This window comes from Eulemur rufifrons, chromosome 17 (genome assembly GCF_041146395.1).
Source record: "Eulemur rufifrons isolate Redbay chromosome 17, OSU_ERuf_1, whole genome shotgun sequence".
NCBI lineage: Eukaryota > Metazoa > Chordata > Mammalia > Primates > Lemuridae > Eulemur > Eulemur rufifrons.
This window is the reverse complement of record NC_090999.1, coordinates 35,095,125-35,121,223: the sequence shown is the minus strand read 5'-3', so window position 1 is coordinate 35,121,223 and position 26,099 is coordinate 35,095,125. Positions and strand designations below refer to the sequence as shown.

General features: G+C 35.4%; 1 protein-coding gene and 1 pseudogene across 4 annotated transcripts in view; one reads left to right on the top strand and one right to left on the bottom strand.

The window, feature by feature from the left end:
- The window catches only part of DDX4 (DEAD-box helicase 4), a 60,868-nt gene that overhangs the window by 34,267 nt on the left and 502 nt on the right, over window positions 1-26,099 (bottom strand). For 3 of the 4 annotated variants that reach the window (XM_069492087.1, XM_069492089.1, XM_069492086.1), the window contains exons 2-6: window positions 18,764-18,824; window positions 10,787-10,864; window positions 7,843-7,920; window positions 6,650-6,697; window positions 3,436-3,495 (exon numbers count right to left, since the gene is read on the bottom strand). In XM_069492087.1, coding sequence (XP_069348188.1) covers window positions 3,436-3,495; window positions 6,650-6,697; window positions 7,843-7,920; window positions 10,787-10,864; window positions 18,764-18,824 — 325 coding nt within the window. The remainder of the gene's footprint in view (window positions 1-3,435; window positions 3,496-6,649; window positions 6,698-7,842; window positions 7,921-10,786; window positions 10,865-18,763; window positions 18,825-26,099) is intronic. The other variant, XM_069492088.1, reaches the window with a different exon arrangement.
- Window positions 12,968-15,132, top strand: LOC138398364 (S-phase kinase-associated protein 1 pseudogene; annotated as a pseudogene).

Here is a 26,099-nt window from a genome sequence, read left to right as displayed (position 1 = left end):
ACCCAGTTTATGGTATTTTGTTATAGCAGCCCAAATTAAGACAGTTTTTTTTTTTTCCTGGAAATTGATAAGCTATTAATAATTCTAAAAATCACATGAAAATGCAAAGGAATAACGGGTAATCTTGATGTCATAGTCTGTTTTATGTTGCTATAAAGGAACAGCTGAGGCTGGGAAATTTATAAAGAAAAAAGGTTTATTTGGCTCACGGTTCTGATGTCTGGAAAAGTTCAGACATCTGGTGAGAGCCTCAGCCTACTTCCACTCATAGCTAAAGGTGAAAGGGAGCTGGCATGTGCAGACATCACATGGTAGGAAAGGAAGAAAGGGAGAGATGCCAGGCACTTTTCTAACCACCAGCTCTCACAGGGACTAATAGAGAACTTATACACTCCTTCCAACCCTAGGAGGGCATTAATCTATTCATGAAGGATCCATTCACCCCCATGATCCAAACACCTTCCATTAGGCTCCATCTCTAACACTGGAGATCAAATTTCAACAGTGAGGTTTGGCAGGGACAAATATCCAAACCACAGCACTTGAAAAACAACAAACTTGAAAGACACTACCAGATATCAGGACCTATTATGAAACTACAGTAATTAGATTATGAGGCAATGGTACAAAAATAGGAAAACTGACCAATGGAATAGAACTGAGTCCAGAAACAGATACACATACTTACTGCCATCTAATCTAGGACAATGGCAGTCCTGTAGTGCAGAATGGAAGGGGCATTCTTTTCAATAAGTAATACAGGGTCAACTTGACATCCATATGGAAAAAAAATCTTAATCCTTATACTCTAAAATATATACAATAATAAACTCCAGGCTGGGTGTGGTGGCTCATGCTTATAATCCTACCACTTTGGGAGGCTGAGGTGGGAGGACTACTTGAGGCCAGAAGTCCAAGACCAGCCTGAGGAAGAGTGAGACCCCATCTCTACAAAAAATGGAAAAATTAGCTGAGCGTGATGGCATACACCTGTAGTCTCAGCTATTTGGGAGGATGAAGCAGGAGGATCACTTGAGCCTAGGAGTTTGAGGTTGCAGTGAGCTATGATGACACAACTCTAGCCTGGGTAAGAGAGCAAGACCCAGTCTCAAAAAATAAAGTAAAATTAAATTCCAGATGAATTGCAATCTAAATGTGGGAGCCAAAAAGATCAAGTTCTGAAACGAAAATACAAGAATATCTTCATGACCTTAGAGGGAGGAAAGAGTTCTTGAACAGGAACCCTCCCTACAGAAAGCAATAACCTTAAAAGATGGGTAAGTTGTTCTTGATTAAAATGAGTAACTTTTATTCACAAAGATCTCCAATATAAATGTCATACAGGAGTCATCTATACTATTCTGGCAACTTTTCTGTAAGTTTCAAATCACTTACAAATAAAAAGGTAAAATAAGGATACCCAATAGAAAAATCGGCAAAAGATTTGACAAAAGATATCCAAATGGCCAATGAACATATGGAGTGCTCCACATCTCATTAGTCCAAAGAAACACAAATTAAAACCATAATGAGATATACTACCACACACTCAGAAGAATGGTTGATAGGAAAGAAAAGGAAAATATCAAGTATTGGTGTGGATGTGGGAGTATATCCTATACAAATAGCAAAGAAAAAGAAAATACCAAGTATTAGTGAGGATGTGGGAGTATATCCTATATAAAACATCTGACAATAGCTATGCAAGCAAAAGATATACAAAAAGCCAATGACCTAGCAATGCTACTTCTCAGTATGTATCAGTGTGACCAAAAGAATACTAGAGAATGTTCATACAGACTCACTTTCGAAATAGCCCCAAATTGGCTAGGCTAGGTGAGGTGACTCACACCTGTAATCCTAGCACTTTGGGATGAATAGCCCAAAACTGAAAGTAATCCTAATAGTCATCATTAGAAAAACAGCAGAATAAAGGAATACCACGGAGCAATGACAATGATTTACAACTGTAGCTATTAATAGTATTATAATATGAATAAAGCTCACAAATCATTAAGCAGAAGCCAGACACAAACAGTAAATACTATATGATTCCATTTATATTAAGACAAACAGACAAAATGAATCCATGCTTTTAGTAGTTATAATAGAGGTTAACCTTGGAGGTAAGGAGTTACTAATGAGTAAAAAATGAACATGAAAGGGGGCTTTTGAGGTGCTAGTAATTTCCATTTCTTGACCTGGTTGCTGGTGAACACACTGAACCCAGTTGTGTTCAGTTTGTTAAAATACTTATGATATGTGCACCTGTCTGTATCATGTTGTATTTCAATATAAACTATACATACACACATATTTACTAAATGACCACTACGTGCAAGCTTCCTACCCCCAAATGTGTATGTCTACAGAGAATGGGTATCAGGGACACCCTGAAAAATGGCTGTGTTCCTGGCTAGTCACTCTGCAGTAGTCTATAAGCCAAGACCAAGTACAGAGACCTGCAAATGGCTTTTGACTGCCTCACTTAAATATGAATTAAATTGATTTAAAGTAAATGTAATAGTAAGGAAGACATTCACTGGTCTGCAGAAAATCAAACGTGTTTAAATATAAGCAATGTTTCTGGAACATTAAGTATGAAAAATTGCTTGTTTAAAAAAAAAGCAATGCTAAAAGATGAGTCTTTTTTTCTCAGCTAAACTTTCTCCCCACAATTATCATAAGACTCAATTTAGGAGACAAAAACACCTTCCCTCATTCTGACATCCTCAAGTTCCCGAGTTTTACTAGGGAAGGCCTGATTCAGCCAGCTAATCACCTAAGACAAAGGAAAAGTATATCCTCAAGTTGCAGCAAAAACAATGATATATCTGATTACCATGTAGTTCTAAACAATAAACTCTTATTTGCACATTTATAGCAATTTCATGGTAGGTACACTCTCTTACTTTTGTTGCTGTTTTAACATGACTGCCCACATATATACAATCAAGAACTAAGCATAAGAATTTTTACATCATCTCACCTCAAATTCTTCAGAGGCAGAATTAGCAAAGCATGATGGAATACTGTTAGACTTGAACAAAAAATGATCTACAATTTCTTTCCTACCCCAAATTTCCAATAATTTTACTCAGAGACAAAGACATCCCAGTTCAACTAAATTGTGACTAACCAAGATTCACATTGTCCCTCTTCTATAATTTATAGCACATTCTGGAGATCTTGGGACGGGGGGGGGGGGGGGGGGGGGGCGGGGGCGGGGGGAGATCCAGTGACATTAAAAAGTGAAAGGAGGAACACTTACTGAATATTCATTCAAGTATCAAAAGCAGAAAACAAATGCCAAAGTATTTTTCTTCAAAGGTTTTCAGCACCAGAATTTTTCTTTCTTTCTACTCTTCCAAAATCAGTTTTGTCAGTTACCAATTTCTGTCTTAAGTACAAATTGTTCCAAAATGTGGTCCTTACCGCCTCTCTTGGAAAACCCTCTGCTCCTTGTTTGATTATCGTCACGGTCATTATTGGATCCTTGAATAAAAATTTAACATGTGAATAGCATCTAAATAATTCACTTTAAAGATATAGTATCTAAAGAACAGTACTGTCACAAGACAAATTAGTAACAAAATATTTTCATAATTAAAATATAAACATTTAATTTTTTCAAATAATTTCAACAGAAATAAAGGCATTACTCAGAGTCAATTCCCTGTACAAATCACCTAATGTACCTAAATATTAAATGTTAAGTATATAATTGAGAACCTATTTGCCAAGTGCTATACTAGGGAAAACAAGCCCCCAAATAAGAATTTCATAAGTGTCAGTTTGACTAAAAATGGTTTCAGGAATATCTAAACTATTATACTACATAATCAAGTGGTTCTCACCTGTGTTCCACAGACCATGAGAAACACACAACTGTTATATTTATAATTCATATATTTTTCTGTAATTTACCATTCTCAATAAGCCTAAGACACTGGTACTTTCTTAAACATATGCAAACATTGTCCCATTCATCCTAATGAAATAATTCAGGGATATCCAGACTTTCTGTTTTTAATGGCATTGACAAGTAACATTACCCAGGTTTTTAAACAGTCTTATGACAGGATCACTACACTAAAGGCTGCCTAAGAATTATCTTAGAGTTGGTTAAAAATAAATTTCTAGGCTCCATTCCCAGAAATGTTTATTCTGAATTGTAGAGTGAGAGCAAGGAACAAATAATTTTTGAAAATATAAAAGTTCTGTTATTAATATAACTTCAAGCTTTCCAGAAGATTCCAGCAAAGTCACATTTGGGAAAAACAGAGACGGTTTTCAGAGATCTTTGTAAATGTCATTAATAATTAAGTTAGAATAATGGCAGCAAGTGAATAAACAGCTTGCAGGCTATTGGGTAAGTTTTTGTGCAAAAGTACTAATCTACTTAATGAATATTGTTTTACAGTAAACAATATTCCAGAGCTCTTGTTATAAACTATTTGTGCTGTAGTCAACAAGACAAACATTCCTGAAGAGCCATTTAACAAGACAGCATTCTTGAAAGCAGGATTTAATACAAGGGAGCTGGGCAGGAAAGAAAGAATTTTAGAAAGAAGGTTGGCCCTGGAGTAATGATGATGATAGCTAACATTTATTGCCTTAGAGAAAAAGCCTATTAATTAACGTGGGGCCTGGCAAGAAGAGACAATCTCACATTATCTTTTGCCAATTATTCCCCTAAAACAAGCCTATAGTTATTTTGATCACGCAGGGAATTAAAATAGAATAACATCGTGAGAAACTGGGTGAAGGGTACATGGAAACGCTCTGTACTATTTTTTTCAACTTCTTGTGAACCAAACCATTTCAAAATAAAGTTATTTTTAAAAAAAGAAATGATCACTGTAGAGTTAGAAAATAAACCCAAGCACAAACAAAAATGAGATAATAATCCCAAAAACAGTTGCAACCTATTAATTATATAAAAATAACACATACAGAACTTAGAATGTACCTGGCACTGTTCTAAATACATCATATGTATTTACTTTTTAAATCCTCACAAAAAACCTTGTGAAGTAGGTATAATCCTCATTTTATAAATAGGGAAATGAAAACCAGAAAGGTTAAATACCTTGTTCAAAATAACACAACTGCCAGGAGGAAGATCTGAGTCTCAAACTTAGGGTTTCTGACTCCAAAACCTGAGCTCCTTATCACTACACCGTACCAGATTAAGGGAACTAGATTACAGAAAAAAACAACCACAAAACACACCATCCATTTGTGTGCAGAGTAAAAGCTTCTACCATGAGCTCAAAACCTGCTTCTGGACCGGTCAACAATTGGAAGAATGAAAGAATTTAATCCATCCATTTAATTTTTTATTTTAGGGGAACTAATAATGAAAACAGGAGCAGATCAAAGCAAAGCAAGCAGACCACTTTGGAGAAGAGAAGTTCTCTCAAGTTCTGTGAGAAACTGAAATTTGTACTAAAAGCTCTCTGAAGGGACTCAATTGGGAAAGAAGGTCTTTGGGTAAGTGGAAATGATCTTGAATATTAAATGGGTTAAAAGTTGAGAGATTACAATAGTAACAGTCAAAAAGAAATGGAAAAGAATAAAAATGTTTTTCTTCTCTCATTATACTAGCTCTGTTACATATGTTTTACATTTGAATGGAATGGGAGAAAAAGCAGAGAGAAGCAGGGAGAAAGAGACTAGCAATTGTTGAGGGAAACAGTCTTATTTGGTAATTAAAATCCCACCTTATCCCAAAAGAGTTTTAAGGTGATCAGGTCTAGGCTTGGTTTTGACTTTGGGAATCAAAGAGTATAATAACATCAAGCCTCAAATATTTAATGAAGATGGACAGATGGCAGTTATTGAGTGTTTACCGTGAAGGTGTCTGGTATTGAGATTTCTGCTTTTATAAACATTCTCACTTAATCTGCCTAACCACCTATGAAACAGATGGCCTCCATTCTACAGAATAGGAAACTGTGATTTAGAAAGATTAAGCAACTTGTTCTGCTTCATTCAACTAGCAGGTAGGGAGCAGAGACATGAAAAAGTCTGGAACTCCAAAGGATACCATGTTATAAAGATTCCATAGATCAATCCAATGTTTACCAAACAAAGGAGGCATCAGAATTACTAGGGATGCTTTTTAAATACAGGTTCCAAAATCTCACCCAAATCTACTCAAACACTGTTTGTTATTGTAGTGTATCTTCTGGTAACATTATTCTCATCATTCTCTGTATTCCTGCAGAATGTCCGTACAGAAATGTCTTTAATTTCAGCAGTGATGTACATTCTCATGAATCTTTTTCTTAGACTTATTTGAGCCTAAATGGGACCCTACAAATCTCAAACTGTATTTATATATGGAGTAGAATTTCAATTCTTGACTTGCTGTTTTTGCTATCTATACCCATTTTCCTAAGGTAGCAGAGCATTGAAAAGCTACATCTCACAGATTAAGGCAGGTGGCAATAGGCCAAATTAGGATGTCTGAACTCTATCTATAAACCAGTAATATCCTTCATTAAGGCTCTGGATATAGCTGCTTCATAAAACTGGGTTAAAATAACTTAGAATGGGACTAAGATACCTAATCTTAGTTTCTCTTTAGCAAGTATTCTTAACATTAAATTTTTAAAAGTCAACACAAAAACACTGGACTTACCTCTCCAGAAACCAGAGCTATCACCTTCTTCAAACTTATTTGAAAAACCTATACAAAATATAAAATGAAACTTGCAAATTGCTGAAAACAATTTCCTATACCTGTGTGGTTTAAAAAACAAAAAAACCCACAAAAACCACCTTGCAGGGACTACTAGTTAAAATGTCCTTTAAAATAGGATAAACCATATACAACCATACATATAGATATTGAATGAGAACTAATTTAGGCTGTACTATGAATTCTGCTTTGTGTCAATTTGTCAACTCGATTCCCTTAAAGTTAAAAACAACTTTCTTTTCAGCCAATTATATATTACCTCAAGTCATATACTCTTCTTATGTTCATGGGAAAATCAGAAGTATATGTCAGTATGAGCACTATGTACTTTCTAGTTCAAAACATCAAAATTCTTAAAATTTTGCAAATTAACTCAATCTCTTCATTTGCTAAAGGACAATATAAGTAAATTATAATACAACATGTGATAATTTTGTCCTTCTCAGTAAAACACAGAAATCCTGTTAACTTCTTTTCATTCACAACTTAAAAAAAAATCAAGTTCTGGCCGGGCGCAGTGGCTCACACCTGTAATCCTAGCACTCTGGGAGGCCGAGGCGGGTGGATCCCTCAAGGTCAGGAGTTCGAGACCAGCCTGAGCAAAAGCGAGATCCCGTCTCTACTAAAAATAGAAAGAAATTATCTGGCCAACTAAAATATATATAGAAAAAATTAGCCGGGTATGGTAGCGCATGCCTGTAGTCCCAGCTACTCGGGAGGCTAAGGCGGTAGAATCGCTTAAGCCCAGGAGTTTGAGGTTGCTGTGAGCTAGGCTGATGCCACGGCACTCACTCTAGCCCAGGCAACAAAGCGAGACTCTGTCTCAAAAAAAAAAAAAAAAAAAAAAAAAATCAAGTTCTGCTTCAAATTTCTCACTTCCTAAAAACCTATGTCTAAGAGTTATGTATCTCTGAAGTATACAGATTCATTTCTAAGATTAATTTCAAAAGCATCCATCAGTAATCTTTCATAAAATTAAAAAATGTTGAGCCTTAATAAAATGATCTTTAATGCACAGACAGGGAATATAAGCCTTAAAAATTAAATGTCAATATGGAATATCTGTCAATCAGTATTAAAATTAAATTACAAAATCACTCCAGTTTTGATGGTAAGACATCATAAGTAATTACCTCTGTTTCCAAAACCCTTTCCACCTCCAAAACCACCCATTGTGGATGTATTCTCTCTTTTATTAGGCTCACCAGCATCTGAAAAAGTTCAGACAGTTAAAATCTTCAATGTATAAAATTAAGTGTATCATCATAAATTTGGAATTAAATGAATCTTTTGGCTAAGGAGACTTTCAAGGATGGGAAGAGAGTAATACAAAAACTCAAAATTAGTAACATACCTGTAACTTCTTTTAAAACAACACTTAAATTGTGATACCAAGATAAAAACATAACCTACTACTGATGAAATATAGCTTTCCACTAGTTGTTATTTTAGTGGAGACCTTTAAGCAGAAAATTCAGCACCACGATTTTCTATATTCATCCTAATAGTGCCAGTATTACACTTTGCCCCTGTGTGAAAGTCACTGCTATTGAAAACTTTATGCTCTGGTACTGTTTAACTGTTGTTCTATTTATTTTTCCAGTACTTGTATCTCTTACAACCTTTCCTCTTCTAAAATTGAAATCAGTAAGGGATAAGGGGCTAGAAAAGGAAAAAAACTATGAATACCACTCCCTTTCACACCTCCCCATCTTGCCACACTATTTCCCCATATTAACCTACCTAGCTTTATTTTCCACTATATAATTCTGAACACACAACATTTTAGTTTACACTAAAACCTCCCGCACGCCACGTTGTCAATTTCTAACATTTTGTACCTTTGTATATGCTGTTGCTTCAGCATGGCATTCCTGCTTTCCCATTTTTCCTATCAAAATTCTTTTCACCCTTCAAAAAATTCTTTTGTGAAGTCTTCAGCTCTCCAGTCATATGATAATCTTTCTACATTCCCACAACACACTATCTGTACCCTTTTTAAACAATATTCCTTTCCATGTATTTCTCTACCACTCAATTAAGAATCCTCAGGACAGAGATCTGACAGCAAGGAACATGTTAAAAAAAAAAAAAAAGGAAGAGCAGAGACATCCAAAACAGCATAAACTGACACTTCAAACTATCACTGGGAAAAGTGAAAGCACTCTTTGTGATCCCTATAAATTGTCTTACCTATCTCTGTAATACCTTAGTACAGGGGAGTTGAAGGGGGTCTGTGAAACTCCTGAAACCACATGCAAAATTGTGCATGCCCAACTATAAGTATTTTCATCAGATCTTAAAGATGTGTGTGATTCAAGAGGTTAAAGCTATTCAGCTATACTTCATCGAACATGAAAAGCTAATTTTAAGCAATTAAGAGTCAACTTCAAAAACACATTACTAGCTATACAAGTTCTACCAAGAAAAAAACAAATTGAAACTATATAAAATGTTAGTTGAATCATAAGGAAAAAAGTTATATCATGGGTCTATGAATTTCCCAGATAATATGCAGTATAAAGACAACTTTTAAAGTAGTAACATTCAACAGATAGTTTTGATAAGAAATTTAATATGTATTTCAACCTTAAACACATGGAAATAATTTATGGTAAAATCTGTCTCAATGATGGTTTTCTCAATAAAAAAGAGTACTCAACAATGTTTAGAAGTCTGCATCAAAAAATGTCAATAACTTCTTCTAAAATAGAATTTTAAAATATATCTAAATACTAAATACTCTCTAAATGTAATATTAAAATATTTCTAATGTTAATAGTAGCTAACAAAACCCACATTTGAACCTCTTAGCATAATCACATGGTCAAAATCAGCAGTGCATCTTATTTATTAATATGCAGGCTTAAAAAATACATATATATTTGAATAAGTTATTTCCATTAGTAGCAGAAACATGTCAAAATATAAAATCCAAATTTGTGTTCATTGTCTAAATAAGAAGTTTTCCAAATGTCAAATGAAACACCACACATCAATTTTTAGTTTACATGATAATAAAAATATCTGGAAATATGAAAAGTTTTTCAAAAAATAACATCCCATAAATTCAAGAGTATGTTATATGTGTTTAAAACTACCAAGCAGCCATAGCCATGACACCCCCTAAAAGAAATAAATGATATGTATTTTCAAATAAATTTAACTTGAAGTTCTAATGTTATTGCACTATAATAAAACAGTACAGAATATTCTCAACTTTTTAACATCAAGTCTAAAAACGAACTACAGAAAGGTGCTTTACTGGTCATTATCTGTTAAAATCAATGTTGGTAGTTCTACAAGTAAAATTTTAATATCCAATCTTAGCAAAATAACCTCTTAAAAAATTAACACTATGAGCTAACAGAAATGTTTCCCATACTGCCTCTTCTTGAAAAATATAAAACTCAAGGAAGAGGTCCTTCCCATCTCTAACCCCTGAAATTTTTTGTTTGTTTTTGTTTTTTTGTTTTTTGAGACAGAGTCTTGCTCTTGTCGCCAGGCTAGAGTGCAGTAGCAACATCATAGCTCACTGCAACCTCAAACTCCTAGGCTCAAATGATCCTCCTGCCTCTGTCTCCTGAGTAGGTGGGACTACAGGCTCTGTGCCACAACACTGAGCTAATTTTCCTATTTTTAGTAGAGACCAGGTCTCACTCTCACTCAGGCTGGCCTCGAACTCCTGAACTCAATGATCCTCCCTCCTCAGCCTCCCAGAGTGCTAGGATTACAGCGTGAGCCACCGGGCCCAGCCTAATCCCTGAATTTTTTTACAAACATTCTTCCCATTTCAACTGCTGGAAATCAATACCATATATATATTAAGACGCAGCTCTATGAAATGTCTATCCATCCAACCTGTCCGTCTGTACAACTATTTCCTACTATACCCAAAAAGTAAAATGGCAAAAAGAACATTGACACTTGAAAAAATGATGACTCATTATCTCAGCACAAAGTCTACTACATGCTGAGTTATAAAAGACCTTAGCTTTGCACCAAACAGCTACGAAAGCCTCTACTCAGTTCACTATTCAACAGTTCAGGAGATTAAGGAATGACAAAGATACTTACCTCTATTTCCCAAACTCCTCCCAGAGGCAAATCCACTTCTCATGAAATGATCTCTTCTCGAAGGTCCATCATCCATTTCTAAAGCCAATAACATTTTGAAGCAAGTCAAACAAAAACATATATCTAAGTAGTTGTAGGCCTTAGGCCTTTTCAATGTGCCACACATGGCAAAGAAGGAATTTTATATAGCTATAAGAAGACAAAGCACCTGATAGAAAAATGTGCTATGCAAGAGTTCAAGGTTACAGTGAGCTATGATCGTGCCACTGCACTCCAGGCTGGGTGACAGAACCAGACCCTGTCTCTGAAAAATAAATAAATAAATGAAAATGGGCTACGAATATGAATAGGTAGTTCTCAAAAAAAAAAAAAAAAAAAGTAACTGGTGACTAAATCTTGCTAATAATTAAAGAATTGGAAATCAAAGGAGACAGCAATTTTCAACCACATGATTGAATTAAAAAGTTAGGTTTGCTAATACCCAGAAAAGTCAACGGACATAGGGAAACAAGCACACACCACACACTGTATTATCAATCCTAATAGGCATATACTTTTTGAAAGTACACTAATATGACTATCTCCTCTGGATATACACAAACAGCTACACAGACACACAAAGATGGTTTTGTAAGCACTTTCTGTAATAGCAAAAAACTGATTAAAGGAGAATAAAGAAATTGTGGTCATCCACAGAATACTATGCACTTTAATTTCATAGAAATATATAGCATTCAATGTGAAAGAATTGACATTCTTCAACAGATAGAATGTTCATTAAAAACCTGGCCATGTAGAAAGCCACAGTGTAAACTCAACAATAGATTTCAAAAGTCAATATCATATACACAAAATTCTCTAATCATGATACAATCAAATTAAAAGTTATTAAATACAAAAAACTTGTTTAAAATCCCCTCATATTTGGAAACATATTTTTAAAAACACTTCTATATAACCCACAACTCAAAAAATTAAAAAAACCCCACAATATGGAAGTTTAAAATTACTTAGAATCATATGATAAAAATGTTACTTGTTATTGAAATATTTATACTAGAAAATAAGCACTTGATTAATAAGCTTAATAGCCATCTCAGTGAATAAGAACATTAGAAGAACAAAGTAAATCACACAAAAGTAAACGAGGAAGTAAAGGTAAGAGCCAAAATTAATAAAACAGGAAACAAACATACAATACAGTGGCTCATAAACCCAAAACCTGGTTCTTTGAAAAGATCAATAAAATTTGCCAGAGTGATGAATTACTGAAGACTAATAAGGGGTAAAGAGGGCAACAGATAGAAAAGGCACAAATGAAGAGTATTAGAGTTGTTTTTTTTTTTAAAAGAATCTCGAAGATAGAAGACAAAGACAATGGAAGAATTTATCTGAACAACTTCATTACTAAATTCAAAATCTTAAAAGAAATGGAAAAATTCCTAGAAAATTAATCCTCTAAAACTGACTCAAGAAACAATAAAAACAAACCCAACTGTCCTGTGGAAATTAAATCAGTACTTAAATCTCTGAATCAGGCAGATGCACAGATAGGGTTTTACAAGTGAGTTTTACCAAACTCTCGAAGACCAAATCATTCAGATGTCATGTAATTATTCCAGGAAATAGGAAGAGGAATTATTCACCAACTCATTCCACAAGGCCAACATAACTTTGATGTGACAAGTTCAGAAGAAAATTATAGACCTCAGTTACTCATAGATGCAAAATCTCAAAAACAAATTATTAGTAAACCAAACCCAACAGTAAATTGAATGGATAAAATATATTACAGTCAAGTTGGGTTTCTCCCAGAATGTAAGGATATCTTAACATTAGAACATCTAAAAAAAAGGTAATTTACAACATTAACATGAAGAGAAATCTAATTATCTCTCTAGATAAAAGTATATGACACAATTCAACACCATTCATGACTTAAAAACAGACACTTAGTAAACTAGAAAAAGACAAGATACTCATGGAAGTTTGTTCGTAACAGCAAAATAGGAAACAAATCAAATGTGCATGGGAATTTTTCAAAAGCAGAATGAAAACGTGGTATATTCACAGAATGGAGTGAATATAACTTAAATATCGTATATAGTACCTATACAATACTTATGGTATATTGACAAAATAATATGATTATAAATGAACTTTTATACAACTTTTGGAAACATGGCTAAATCTTTAAAAAATCATTGCGTGAAAAATTCAAATTACAGAACAAAGAACAAAGGAAGGTACCATTTTTGTAAAATTCAAAGAAGCAAAATTAAATATATTGTTTGGAGATAATATATACATAATAAAATCTTTAAAAAGGGAAAGAAACAATGCAAGATAGGGGTTGGACAGACAGGAAAAGAACACATAAGCTATGTAACAGTATTGGTAATGTTTTTAAAAAATGAGTGGTCATTCAAAACATTAAGATTTATAGTTTACATATGACATTTTTAATATAGTAACTATTTCTTTTCATGAAAAAGTCCTCAATAAAGATTCTATAATACAGTCACGTGGTAACAATTATTCTTTAGATTCTTAAACTCTCACTAGTTGCCACATATTTAAGGGGGTAAAAAACTTCTAAAAATAAAAATGCTAAAAAATAGCCAGATTCTGGCATCACCATTCATACCAATTTCCTTCTCTCTGTGATGAGGCTAGACATTTCAACAAGTAACCTAACAGCCACTGAGTTCAAGGCATTAGTAACTAGGTTAACTTCAAACATTCTCAGATCATGGAAAGCTCAAAACCAATTTAAGAGGATCTATTCAAAATTTAGCTGCTCCAACATTCAAGGCATTCCCCCCCCAAGGGAGGTATCAGGTTAGTATCACTAAGGAGTAGCTGAGCTTTTAGCAAAAAGAGGAAAGCGGAGGTGACATTACAAGGGCATTCCAGACAAGACACAGCCAGAAAAATTAACAATTTTCCAAACGTTTGCTTCTAATGTTTGCCAGCCTCTCCCTAAATATACAAAAATAGTATGTCTTGCCTGGCACGAATTTTAAAGCTATGTTCTGTAGTACAGTAGTCACTGGTCACACGTAGCTATTTAAATTCAAAATTAATATGAAATTAAACATTCAGTTCCTTAGTTGCTCTGGCCACATATTAAATGCTCAATAGCCAAATGTAGCTTGTGACTATTATATTGAACAGTGCAGCTAGAGAGCATTTCCATCAGTGCAGAAAGATCTAGTGAACAGCACTGTCCTAAGTAGTTCCCAAGTTTTGAAACCAAGGAATCAACACAAAAGGTAGCAAGGTGCTCATTCATGTTTCCATCTTGAATCAAGGTGTAAAACAGACTTCAGTGCAGTGATATTCAAAACATAAGAAAGTAACTCATATATAAGAAATAAACTCTTGGAGTCAACAGTTATTGTTTTAGGCCTAATAAACAGAATAAAGTACCCTTTACACTCATTAAAGTTTCTGCATGTGCTTCCCAAGATTTCTGCTATCTTTTGGTATTTATATTAATTAGCCACTATTCATTCAGTTTTTCTCCCTCATACTATAATTTTATGTAACTTTTTATCTCCTTCATTTTGCACTTAAAAGCCACAAGATATACGTCCATTTGGTTACTATGATATACATACACACTTCTCATAACTTTTGAGACAAAAATGCAATTTAGCCAAAAATTAGTATTATGGAAATAATAATGATGAGAGTGGTGAGATATGATTTCATAATAACAGCATTGAATTTTGTATTCTGAGACCTCACACTTACGTCAAGCAAATTTAATTAAATTTGAGCTAGTTATCTTCTACCTTTCTCTTTCCTGTGCTGATCCCACCCCAGTAGTGTCAGCCTCTGGCCCACCTCAATTAAGGTGCAGAATTCTGATGGAGAAGTATTTGGAGAAGGGGAAATCGCCAATCTGTACTACCAAGACCATGATGGAAGATCTGGAAATGGAAGATGGAGGAGATGATGACACAGTTCCCCTACCAAATATTAATGCAGCAATATTTTTAAAGGTCATTCAGTGGTGCACTCACCAAAAGAATGACTCTCCTCCTCCTCCTGAAAACAAGAACAAAGAAAAGCAAACAAACAAACAAACAAAAAATCCCTATTTGGGACCAGTAATTCTTGAAAGTTGACCAAGGCACACTTTTTAAACTTATTCTGGCTGCAAACTATTATACTTAGACATCAAAGGTTTGCTTGACGTTACACACAAGACTGTTGCCAATATGATCAAGGGGAAAACACCTGAGGAGAGTCACAAGGCCTTCAATATCAAGAACAACTTTACTGAAGAGGAGAAAGCCCAGGTATGCAAAGAGAACCAGTGGTGTGAAGAGAAGTGAGATGTGCCTGACACTGTAACACTGTAACGATTGTTCCAAATACTAGTTGCACTGCTGTTTATAATTGTTAACAGTAGACATATGCAGCAGCAAATTAATTGTACTAGCAAAATGTTGTCCTCGCTGCATGTGTAGTTTGAGTACAGATTCCAAACCTATGGCTGAGATTCTTCTAGTATGATTAAAAGTTTTTTCTTTGCTCGGAATAAAACTGAACTCTGGGTTCTCCACAGAAAATGATATTTTGAACTTTCCCTCTTTTTGTAAAGCAATTTCTGCCTAGTTTATTGTCCAATTATCTTTAGTGACCTTTTCAAAGTTGACTTTGTAAATAAAACAACTTGCAAAAAGTTTTCTGAAAAAAACACACACAAAAAAGAATCGCTTCTTTGGAGAAGGAAGGGGTAAAAAATCCATGACCTTTCTCTCTCACAAACAGCTTGCCTATAAAGAATTCAAATAATTCAAAGATGGGTAATAAAGGAATCAGCAAAGGCAGCATAGAATCTGCACAATACAATGAGGAGAGAGAGGGAGAGAGGGAAGGAGGGAGGAAGAGAAGGTTGAAACCAGAACATACAGAGATACAAAAACTTACATCTCTCTCCTAGACAGAACTAGAAGATTTCTCTCTAGGGAAACTGCTCTCCCAAACAAAACACTGGCTCTGGCCCAATCACTTGATAGCAGAGCTCATCAGTCAGTCAGCTGTGCCCAAGCACACAGAGTTGAGTTTCCAATCAGTACGTTAATGGTCCACTCTTAAATAGAAAAAGGCAGGCAAGCTACCTATCTAAAAGAAACAGACTAAAACATACACAAAAAAGAAATTCCAAGACAATAAGTGTAACAGAAGTAACCTTCAAAGAGTATTATAATAATCCTCAGAGAAAAAAATAACACAAGTAAGTTTCTCAGAAGTGAAGGGTATGAATTTCAGATTTAATAGACTCACCAAGTATCATATGATAAATTAAAAGTCTCATATCAAGGTACATAATCATAAAGTTTTCAGAATATGGAAGAAAAAGAAGATCCTAAAAATATTAGCAATGTTTACATAAATAAATATCAGGACTCAAAATATCAAGTTTCTCAACAGCATCACTAGAATTTCATATATAATCAAGTAATAAAGTTCAGGGTAAAAATTATTTCCAACCTAAAATTTTACCTTTAAACTAGCACTCAAGCATGAAGGTAAAGACATTTTCAATCTCTCAAATGTACTTCCTTTCTCAGTAAGCTACAGAAAAACAGGCTCCACCAAAGATGGGTGGGGGCTGGGGAGTCAAGACAGAAAAAACATGGGACCCAGGGAAATGGAATATGACCCAGGAAAGAGGTGAAGGATAATTCCTGGGATGAGAGGCTGGAGAGTAGCCAGTTTATACTGGAGCAGGTGGACAGAGAATTCAAAGATGAAGCTTTTTTAAAAATGAAACTAACAGATCACCTTATGTATTAGAAACTGAATGGATATTTGTGCTTCTGGGGGAGGGTTTGGGAATGAATTAACAATAGGAACACAGTAGATCAAGTAAAAAAAACAAGAAGTAACTCTTGTAAAAACAAAACAGAAGATTTAATAATAAAGAAAATGAAACTGTAATATTATGTGGCTCAAATGTGAATGATATATATGCAGCTATGATGATCTAAAAACTGAATATAGATTTTAAACAAAAAGTGTGATAACTATTAGGCACCTGGGAAGGAAAGAAGTGTGAGTCCGGTGGGTGGGGGAAGGGGAAGAGCTAAATTTATATCTTTCATACTAGGAAGTCAAAAGATGAAAAAGAGGACTGTTTTTCATTATAAGTTGTTAATATTTGACATCTTAAAGGCAGGTAATGTGAATTTTTTCACTTAATTTTGAAAAGAATTACATTATACCAGTTGCTTAGAAGGCTTTCCATGACTACTTAACTAAAAGCAAGATGTAGTATAACAGGATTCCATGAAATGGAATTAGACAATGAAAAGAAACATTTCTAAATATAATGTTAAGAGCATGAAAAAGTATGGAAGGGAAGGTAAGCAAAGGCAAAGCAAGGCAGGTATTTATAATAAAAGGAACATATATAATATACCAGTGGAATATAATTATATATGTGGGCATATACACAGAGATCTAAAAAAATCAGACTGTCAAGGGTGGCTAAATTTGGGGGCCAAGATTTCAGATCATTTTATTTCTTCCTTTTACCTCTACTTAAAATTTTCTTCAATAAGCATATTTAGATATATACATTCACTGGCCTGGTTTATACTTCCATAATAAGAAAACCTATTTTCATGAAAAAAAAAATTAAAAGAACTACAAAAAGTACTTGTTATCCAGAAGAAGGTAAGCAATCAATATTTTTCATTACCTGATTTCATTTCATTAACCAGATCTAATGCTAAGAAAAGTCCTGGCTTTTAATTGGTGGTTATTTCAGTGTAGCTTCTTGAAGATTCCAACACAAAATATGGAATCTTCAATATACTACAGACCTAAATTTTCACTTGTTTACAAAAACTGGCTTCTTTTTATACCTCAGAACACCAGGTTTGTCCTGATATTACCCAGTGATCTATGCAAATAGACATGTTAAGAAGCAGAGATTACTTTTACCCATGCTTGACAATTCCAAGTGTGTGTGCGGATGCGCGCACGCGCACACACACACACACACACACACAAACACACAGAGTTCACAGGGGAAAAACAAAATTAGCCTTTTGCTGGAGCTTCAGCAGGTAGCAATTCCAAAACTTTTGAGAATCTGAATATTCTATATTAAACTACTACATTTCAATGTTTATGAAAGACAAGTGCATCTTGACAACATCAAAGGCATCTCTTTTAAACTTAACTTCTGTCAATAGATTTACCTTGAACTTGAGATGTACCTGGGAATTAAATTTGCTTCAATCTGATAAACTGACTCTCAAATTAGCCTCACATTTTAGACACTATCTCTCACACGGTTTTTCACTTTAGGCCAGGTTTCAATAAGCCAGCAATTTCTTTGACTATAAAATGTTTTACCTAATTTTTGATAAGAGAAATGGCAAAAATACTACCTGATGCCCCTACACCCTCTTTCTTATGCTAGTCAGCCTTAAAAGTAGTAGTAACTCAAATTCAAAGACCCACAGTAAATTCATAGTAATTCAGATTCACAGACAGTAAAATGGTGGTTGCGAGGGGCTGGGGAGAGAAGGATACGGGGAGTTGATATCTTCTTGATGGTATGGCAGGCTTGGCTGAAACAACTGTTATCCTGACAGTTCACCACCATTGTAACTTGCTTCAATAACCTTGTAAGTCCAATGTCTTACTCCTTTATGTGAGGAACCCTGACAATGCTCTAGCAACCTGGAAGCCAAATATGCAACTTCTATGTTGGGCAAAGGTTTTATAGCAACCCACTAAATCAAATCAAACAGTGTATAACACTGCATTCTCCCCTTTCTCCCTTCCTCTAGCTAGAAATGCCCCATCCCAAAATAGCCAAATCAGAATTAATTTTCAATAGGAAATATACAACACCTTCTATAAGATATCTTCTACACTGCTCCTCATTCACTAAATGAAACCCTTAATGTAAAAAGAGTTTCACCTTTTTGCCTTAACACATACCTGATGATGACGAGGGAGTCCTGTTAAAAGTGTCTCCATTTGCTCCAGAAGAATACCTATCCTGTAATAAGGAAGAAAGAAAACACTAGTTTCCTACTTTGAATAATAAGAATGTGTCAACTATTTCACAAATACTAGAAACTGTTAACAACTGAGCTTTGTTCAGAACAAAACAATGATAGAACGTAAGGTTTTCTGGATCACTGGATGTTCCTTTACTAATTATTCCAAGACATCTTCACTTTAACACTGTATGTATAACATATTAATATGTCACTTAAAACTGTGGTCGAGGCCAGGCGTGGTGGCTCACACCTGTAATCCCAACACTCTCGGAGGCCAAGGCAGGTGGATTGCTTCAGCTCAGGAGTTCAAGATCAGTTTGAGCAAGAGCAACACCCCATCTTTACTAAAAATAGAAAAATTAGCCAGGTGTTGTGGCTTGCGCCAGTAGTCCCAGCTACTGGGGAGGAGGCTCAGGCAAACCAATTACTTGAGCCCAGGAGTTGGATATTACAGTGAGCTATGAGGACGCCACTGCATTCTACCTGGGGCGACAGAGTGAGACTCTGACTCAAAAAAAAAAACAAAAAACAAAAAAACTGTGGTCAGCAAACTATAGCCATGGGCCAAATCTGGTGGGCCATCTGTTCCTGTAGACAGTTTTACTGGAGCAAAACCATCCTCATTCATCTACATATACTTATGGCTATGTTCACACTGCAACAGCAAAGCTGTGACAGAGACCATAAGGCCTACAAAGTCTAAATCACAAACTTACAAATTTACTAGCTAGCACTTTATGGAAAGAGTTTGTTGATGCCTGACTTAGGAGTTTGGTCATTTAAGTTACCCATATGCTTGAAAAGTATAATCAAATACTATTAACAGGTAAATAAAATCTGACCAAAGTAACACACGAATAAATCAATGCTTGCCAATATACAATATATATAGTTTACAGAGTTCCATATATTACAGTATACTCATCAAAACTGTACAGAGTAGAGCACAGAGTGAGATTAGTTCCTAACAGTTTCTACAGTAAAGTATTATGTAAATTTTAAAAACCTCCACTGTTCATATAAAGTGAAATAATATATTCACATTTTTTTAAAGGAATTAACTCTAAAGAAAATTCTCTTATGCACTGAAAACAATTTATCTATGTATGCATCCTGCTGCTGCACTGAAAATCCAATTAAGCGGTGTGTCCTTCAGCTATAAGGTCAGAATATTCATGGTTAATTTCAATCAAACTTGTCACAGCAGTAGTTGAAGACGATCTTCGATGTTCTCAAACACTGACTGTTCCATTCTCCCCACTTTAATCTAAAAAAAATTTATTCACTATTACTGTACATTGGCAGTAGTATGACTGTTGGATTTTAAAAATTCAACTTTTGTTATATCAATAGCTGAATGCCAAGTTAATTCTGGAACCTTCCAACATTTCTCAGGTTATCTGTGGATTAACAACTTGAGTAATTTTTTTCTCACTTCTAACTTCTAGAGTGTCCTTATCGTTAATCCACTCCTTTATTTCTTCTCACATAAGCTTCCTCTAGGAAAAAACCTTCAGAATAGAGTTCTGAAATTCTTGCAAATGACAATCAGAATTTAATAATTTAAGAATAAAAGGTGATCTAAAACCTCTGGATGATACCTTATAATCAACTGACTGCATGAGAATTAATCAACCTGCATTAGAATGGTCACAATGTTCTCTCAAGTAAATTCATTTAAATAAGTTCCAAAGCTATAGAGAGTCCATCAAGGTAGGTATCGTTAGGTTATAATAATTTTCTAAAATTTCTTTCACAAGAGACACTAAATGACTTTTAGGACTACTTTTATAAAGCTTGAGAGTCATCCATTTTTCTGAGTTATTAAGAGCAGAAAGACAACAGCATACTTGAAATGCCTTGGGCTTTTGGTAATTGCTACAGTAAAAAAGTTTCAATTTATAACCACCATAGACATTAAAACAAGAACATTCATCCAATCTCCCCTACTTAAAGTAAAACCTGAAGATTTTTTTGTTTCTAGCGACCTAAGTCCTATTGGGTGAATAGAGCAAAAAAAAGGCTAGTTGTATAAAAGTTATAAAACTGATAAAAGGTAATAATTCACTCTTGCACTGAAGAATTGAAAAACTATTATTAGATGATCCTCATGTCATGGAATTTAATATCCCACATATACTGAACATACAAATTCCATGGCAAATTTTGAAACAAGCCACTGAAAAGTTTTCCAACAATTCATTTCATTAAAAAAAATCTTTTTTTTTTTTTTTTTTTTTTGAGACAGAGTCTCACTCTGTTGCCCAGGCTAGAGTGAGTGCCATGGCGTTAGCCTAGCTCACAGCAACCTCAAACTCCTGAGCTCAAGCAATCCTCCTGTCTCAGCCTCCCGAGTAGCTGGGACTGCAGGCATGCACCACCATGCCCGGCTAATTTTTTCTATATATATTTTTAGCTGTCCATATAATTTCTTTCTATTTTTTTTAGTAGAGATGGGGTCTCGCTCTTGCTCAGGCTGGTCTCGAACTCCTGAGCTCAAATGATCCGCCCACCTCGGCCTCCCAGAGTGCTAGGATTACAGGCGTGAGCCACCATGCCCGGCCAAAAAAATCTTAATCTTTCCCATTACCTTAAAAAAACTTAACTTCACCACATTCCCCTCCAGCCGTTGCACCACTTTTCTTTTTTTGGGGGGGAGACGGTCTCACTCTTTCATCCAGGCTAGAGTGCAGTGACATCATAGCTCACTGCAACCTCAAATTCCTGGGCTCCAGTGCTCCTCCTGCCTCAACCTCCCAAGTAGCTGGGCAGGAGGACTACAGGCACTTCAACCTACCTTCCATCCCCACATCTGCAATGACAATGCTTTTAATAAGGAAGGTATGTAACAAAATTACTATTTTTATGTCTCAACCTATCAAACCTCTCAGCAGCATTTGAAAAGACTTGACTATTTCCTTCCTCTTCACAACATTCTTTTCTTGGCTTAAAATACACAGTCCCCTCTGGTTTTCCTCCTGCCCCACTGGCCACTCCCTCCTCAGTTTCCTTTGACAGTTCCTCATCTACTGGACCTCAAAATATTGGCGTGCCCCAGGGCTCATGGCAGAGCCCTTTAAGTCTATTATGCTCTTCCTCTACCTTATTTTACCCAATCTCATAGCTGTAAATCCCATTAATATGCAGATAAGTCCCAAATTTATATCTATGGTGCTTATCCCTCTCCTAAGCAACAAATTTATATATCCTTCTGACTGGTATATCCTTATTTACATGTCTTTATAGGCATCTCAAACTGAACACGCCAGCACAGAATTCTTGATTGTTTTTTCTTCCCAAACTTGCTCACCTTCCATAAATTTCCCATTTCAGTAAATGGCACCATCATCCATTTAGTTGCCTAAACTAAAAACCTTAGTCGTCATGTTTGATTCCTTTCTTTCACTATCCATACCCATTCAATCCTATCAACTCTACGTCCCTAACTACCTCCAGTTCCTCTCCCTCTCTTTTCCCCTTCCTTCTCTAACACTTCATTTTCCACCACTCTTGGTTTACCTCACCGTGCTTTAGTCATAATGGCTAGTAAACTGAATAACGGCCACGCATAGATACCAAATCCTAATCCCTGGAATTTATAAATGGCACCTATTTGGTCAAGCAGATGTGATTAAATTAAGGATTTTGAGATGAGGAGATTACCCAGTATTATCTAGCTGGGTCCTAAATGCCATCACAAGTGTCCTTAGAACAGAGAAGCAAAGGGAGATAACACAGACACAGAGGAGGAGGAGGAAGCCAGGGGAAGGCAGAGAGATGCAACCACAAGCCAAGGAATGCCCACAGCCAATAGGAGAAACAAAGATTCTCTCCTAGAGCCTCCAGAGAGAGGGTAGTCCTGCTGACAACTTGATTTCTAACTTCTGACTTCCAGAACTGTTAGAGAATAAATTTTTGTTGCTTTAAGTTACCCAGTTTGTGGTAATTTGTCACAGCAGCCATAGGCAACTAATACATTGGCCTTCCTCCTGTTGCCCTAATACCCCAAGTTTGTTCCCTCCTCAGGACCTTTGCACATGATGTCCTGTTGGGACTCCCAAGTCTTGGGCTCATGAGTCACTGTCTCAGGGAAGTCTTCCCTCTCCACCTGATCTAAATCCACCCCATACCAGCCACACACATTTCCCTATTTTCAGAGCACTTTTCACTATAATTTGGTTGTCAAATGTGCTTATTCTGTCTCTCCCATTAAAATACGATGTCTATGATAGCAAGCATCTTATCATATTCACCACTATCTCTAGTTCCTAGTAGAACTCAATAAAAATATGTTGAATGAATGTCTTGTCATTAGCTTACATTTACAACACTTACCTGTAAACCAATTACAATTTCTTAAACCACCCAAATGAACCAATTCAGAAATTTCAAAATGTTTAACACATAAGAGTTTTCATATGCAGTTATAAATAATCCTTTTGCACTTTGATGAACACATTTCTTTTCACCTATACTGTTATTTGCAACTCTAGAATATCATATACATGTTATTTTCTTATCTAAACAATTATTACTAACTTTGCTACTACTGCTTAATAAAATTACAATTGTGGAGGGACTAATTATCTCAAGCTGTTTCTACTTTAACAAGAAATTTTGCCTTCTGAATGTGCCACAAAAAAAGGCAAATAGATCAGACAGAAGTGATCACTATATGGACTTATTTCCATGGTCAGCTAGCAAGAAGCATGGTCAACTAGTAAGTAAGCAAATTGAATACATAATAGACTCACCACACCCATCCATTCTAATACTCATCCTAATAGGCCTGTAAGCAATGGGCAAACGCCTAATCACTAACATTTCTGGACTACATAAATTACTAGATTATTGAATTTTTCTTAACTTCACATCTTTCATTGTTCTATCCCCACCTGGTACACTCACTTTAAAATCTAAAATCAGGAAGTTTTACCTAATTCTACCAATTCTACCAGCACAGTGCCCTATTAGTTCAAAATTATATAAGTGTGCTCAACAGTAAATCTCCAAATAAAGCTCCTGAGAAGCACTTAGAAAAGCCTGATATATTTTAGATGATATCAATAACCTAAGACTGTTTGAAAGCCACTATAAATTTAAAAGGGAAGCCAGCTTTCTCTTGAAATGCAAAGTCACTTAGGGCCGAGTGTGGTGGCTCACGACTGTAATTCTAGCACTCTGGGAGGCCGAGGCAGGAGGATTGCTCGAGGTCAGGAGTTTGAGACCAGCTTGAGCAAGAGCGAGACCCTGTCTCTCCTAAAAATAGAAAGAAATGATTTGGACAGCTAAAAATATAGAGAGAAAAAAATTAGCCGGGCATGGTGGCACATGCTTTTAGTCCCAGCTACTCAGGAGGCTGAGGCAGAAGGATTGCTTAAGCCCAGGAGTTTGAGGTTGCTGTGAGCTAGGGTGATGCCAGGGCACTCTAGCCAGGGCAAAAGAGCGAGACTCTGTCTCCAAAAAAAAGAAAAGAAACGAAACAAAGTCACTTAGAAAAACAAATCAAAATGGTGCCTTTAAAAGAAACTACGCTGAATAAAAGGCCTCAGATTTCTTTTACATAAAAATGTTGTTTATTCTCCCTAGTTTCTGCACTTTTAATCAACCTAGGGAGGCAAAACATTCCTTAAAGTCAACTAGGGCAAATAACTAATTGCACAACCAGCACAGTTTTCAAGTTTGCCAACAAATGCAAAAAACGTACTCAAATCGACCCCACACAAATGTAATAAGGTAGAATTCTCAACATAAATTAATATTCAATTTAGTATTCCTAATGTCAAGAAACTGAATAGCACGAAGATTCCAAAAGGTAAATTTGAAAGATCTGAGTTAGTGACCTCAATTGCAATAAATATGCACATGTGATAGGGCAGTGCGCTGATTGAACACTTCATGAAGACAAACATCTCAGACTAAGAAAAAATAAAAACTGGACAGGTGAATTAAAGTCCAGGTGGAACAAAGTCTGTATCTATGAATTAAACTTTGTGTAATAATACAAATCTATTGAGAACCAGGGGGAAAAAGAACTATAACATGTCCTTTGACCAGGTAATTCCATTTTTGAAAAAAAATTACCAAATTAAAATATTATCCTCATTAGCACAGTGCAAAGAAAAAAATACAGTAAGCTACAGATATTCATGACAATACCATAGTGAAAAACTAATACCACCTTAAATACCCACAAACTGAAAATCATTTATATTATGGTATTAATAGATCCTTTCCACAACATATTAGATAACCAAAAGAAATTAATTCTAGGAAGTTAGTAATATGGAATAGTGCTGAAGAGTAAAAAAGATGGATTCAAAAATTACTACTATATTCTATCATTACAATGATAGGAAAACATATTTGTGAAAATTTACTAAAAATTTAACAGGAATAAGGCAGGTGTGGTGGCTCACATATGTAATCCTAGCACTCTGGGTGGCCCAGGCGGGAGGATGGCTTGAGCTCAGGATTTTGAGACCAGCCTAAGCAAGAGCCTGACCTCGTCTCTACCAAAACTAGAAAAAATTAGCCAGGTGTGGTGGCACATGCCTGTAGTCCCAGCTAGTCAGGCGGCTGAGGCAGGATTGCTTCAGCCCAGGAGTTGGAGGTTGCAGTGAGCTATGATGATGCCACTGCACTCTAGCCTGGGCCACAGAGGGAGACTCTGTCTCTTAAAGAAAAAAAAAAAAAAAAAAAAAACACATTAACAGGAATGGTTGTCTAACAAGCAAGACTTTTAGATGATTTTTTCCTCTGTTCCCAAATAGTAATATTTTTTTTTGATAGGAAGAGGACCATAAAGAGATAACATGCAAAATACGTTATTTCTAAAATAAGGCCCAAGAAACATGATGAATTAAGAATGATATTTCAGATATTTTAATAATAACTCCATATATAGCTCAAATACAATGAAGACAAAGGATTGCATATTTTACATTTTTGTGTAAAATAAGAACTTCCACTAAGGCATCATTAGAAATCAGAAGTGTCAGAATTGGCCAACATACAAACTGGAAATCCTGAAGAAAAAAAGATAAACTTTTGGAGACACTATTAAGTAAATAACACTTATGTGGAAACAATCCCTTAACATACATTATCTCCTAAAGTACACTCTTAATCTTTTTAAAGTCAATTTTCAAGTCAGATCTGAAACCAAAAAAATTACCCCAGGGCCCCTACTTCTGAATTACAATGAAACTATTCAAATGCCATTAAGAAAAAAAAGATCTGATGATCTGTAGACACTGACGGTACCTTAT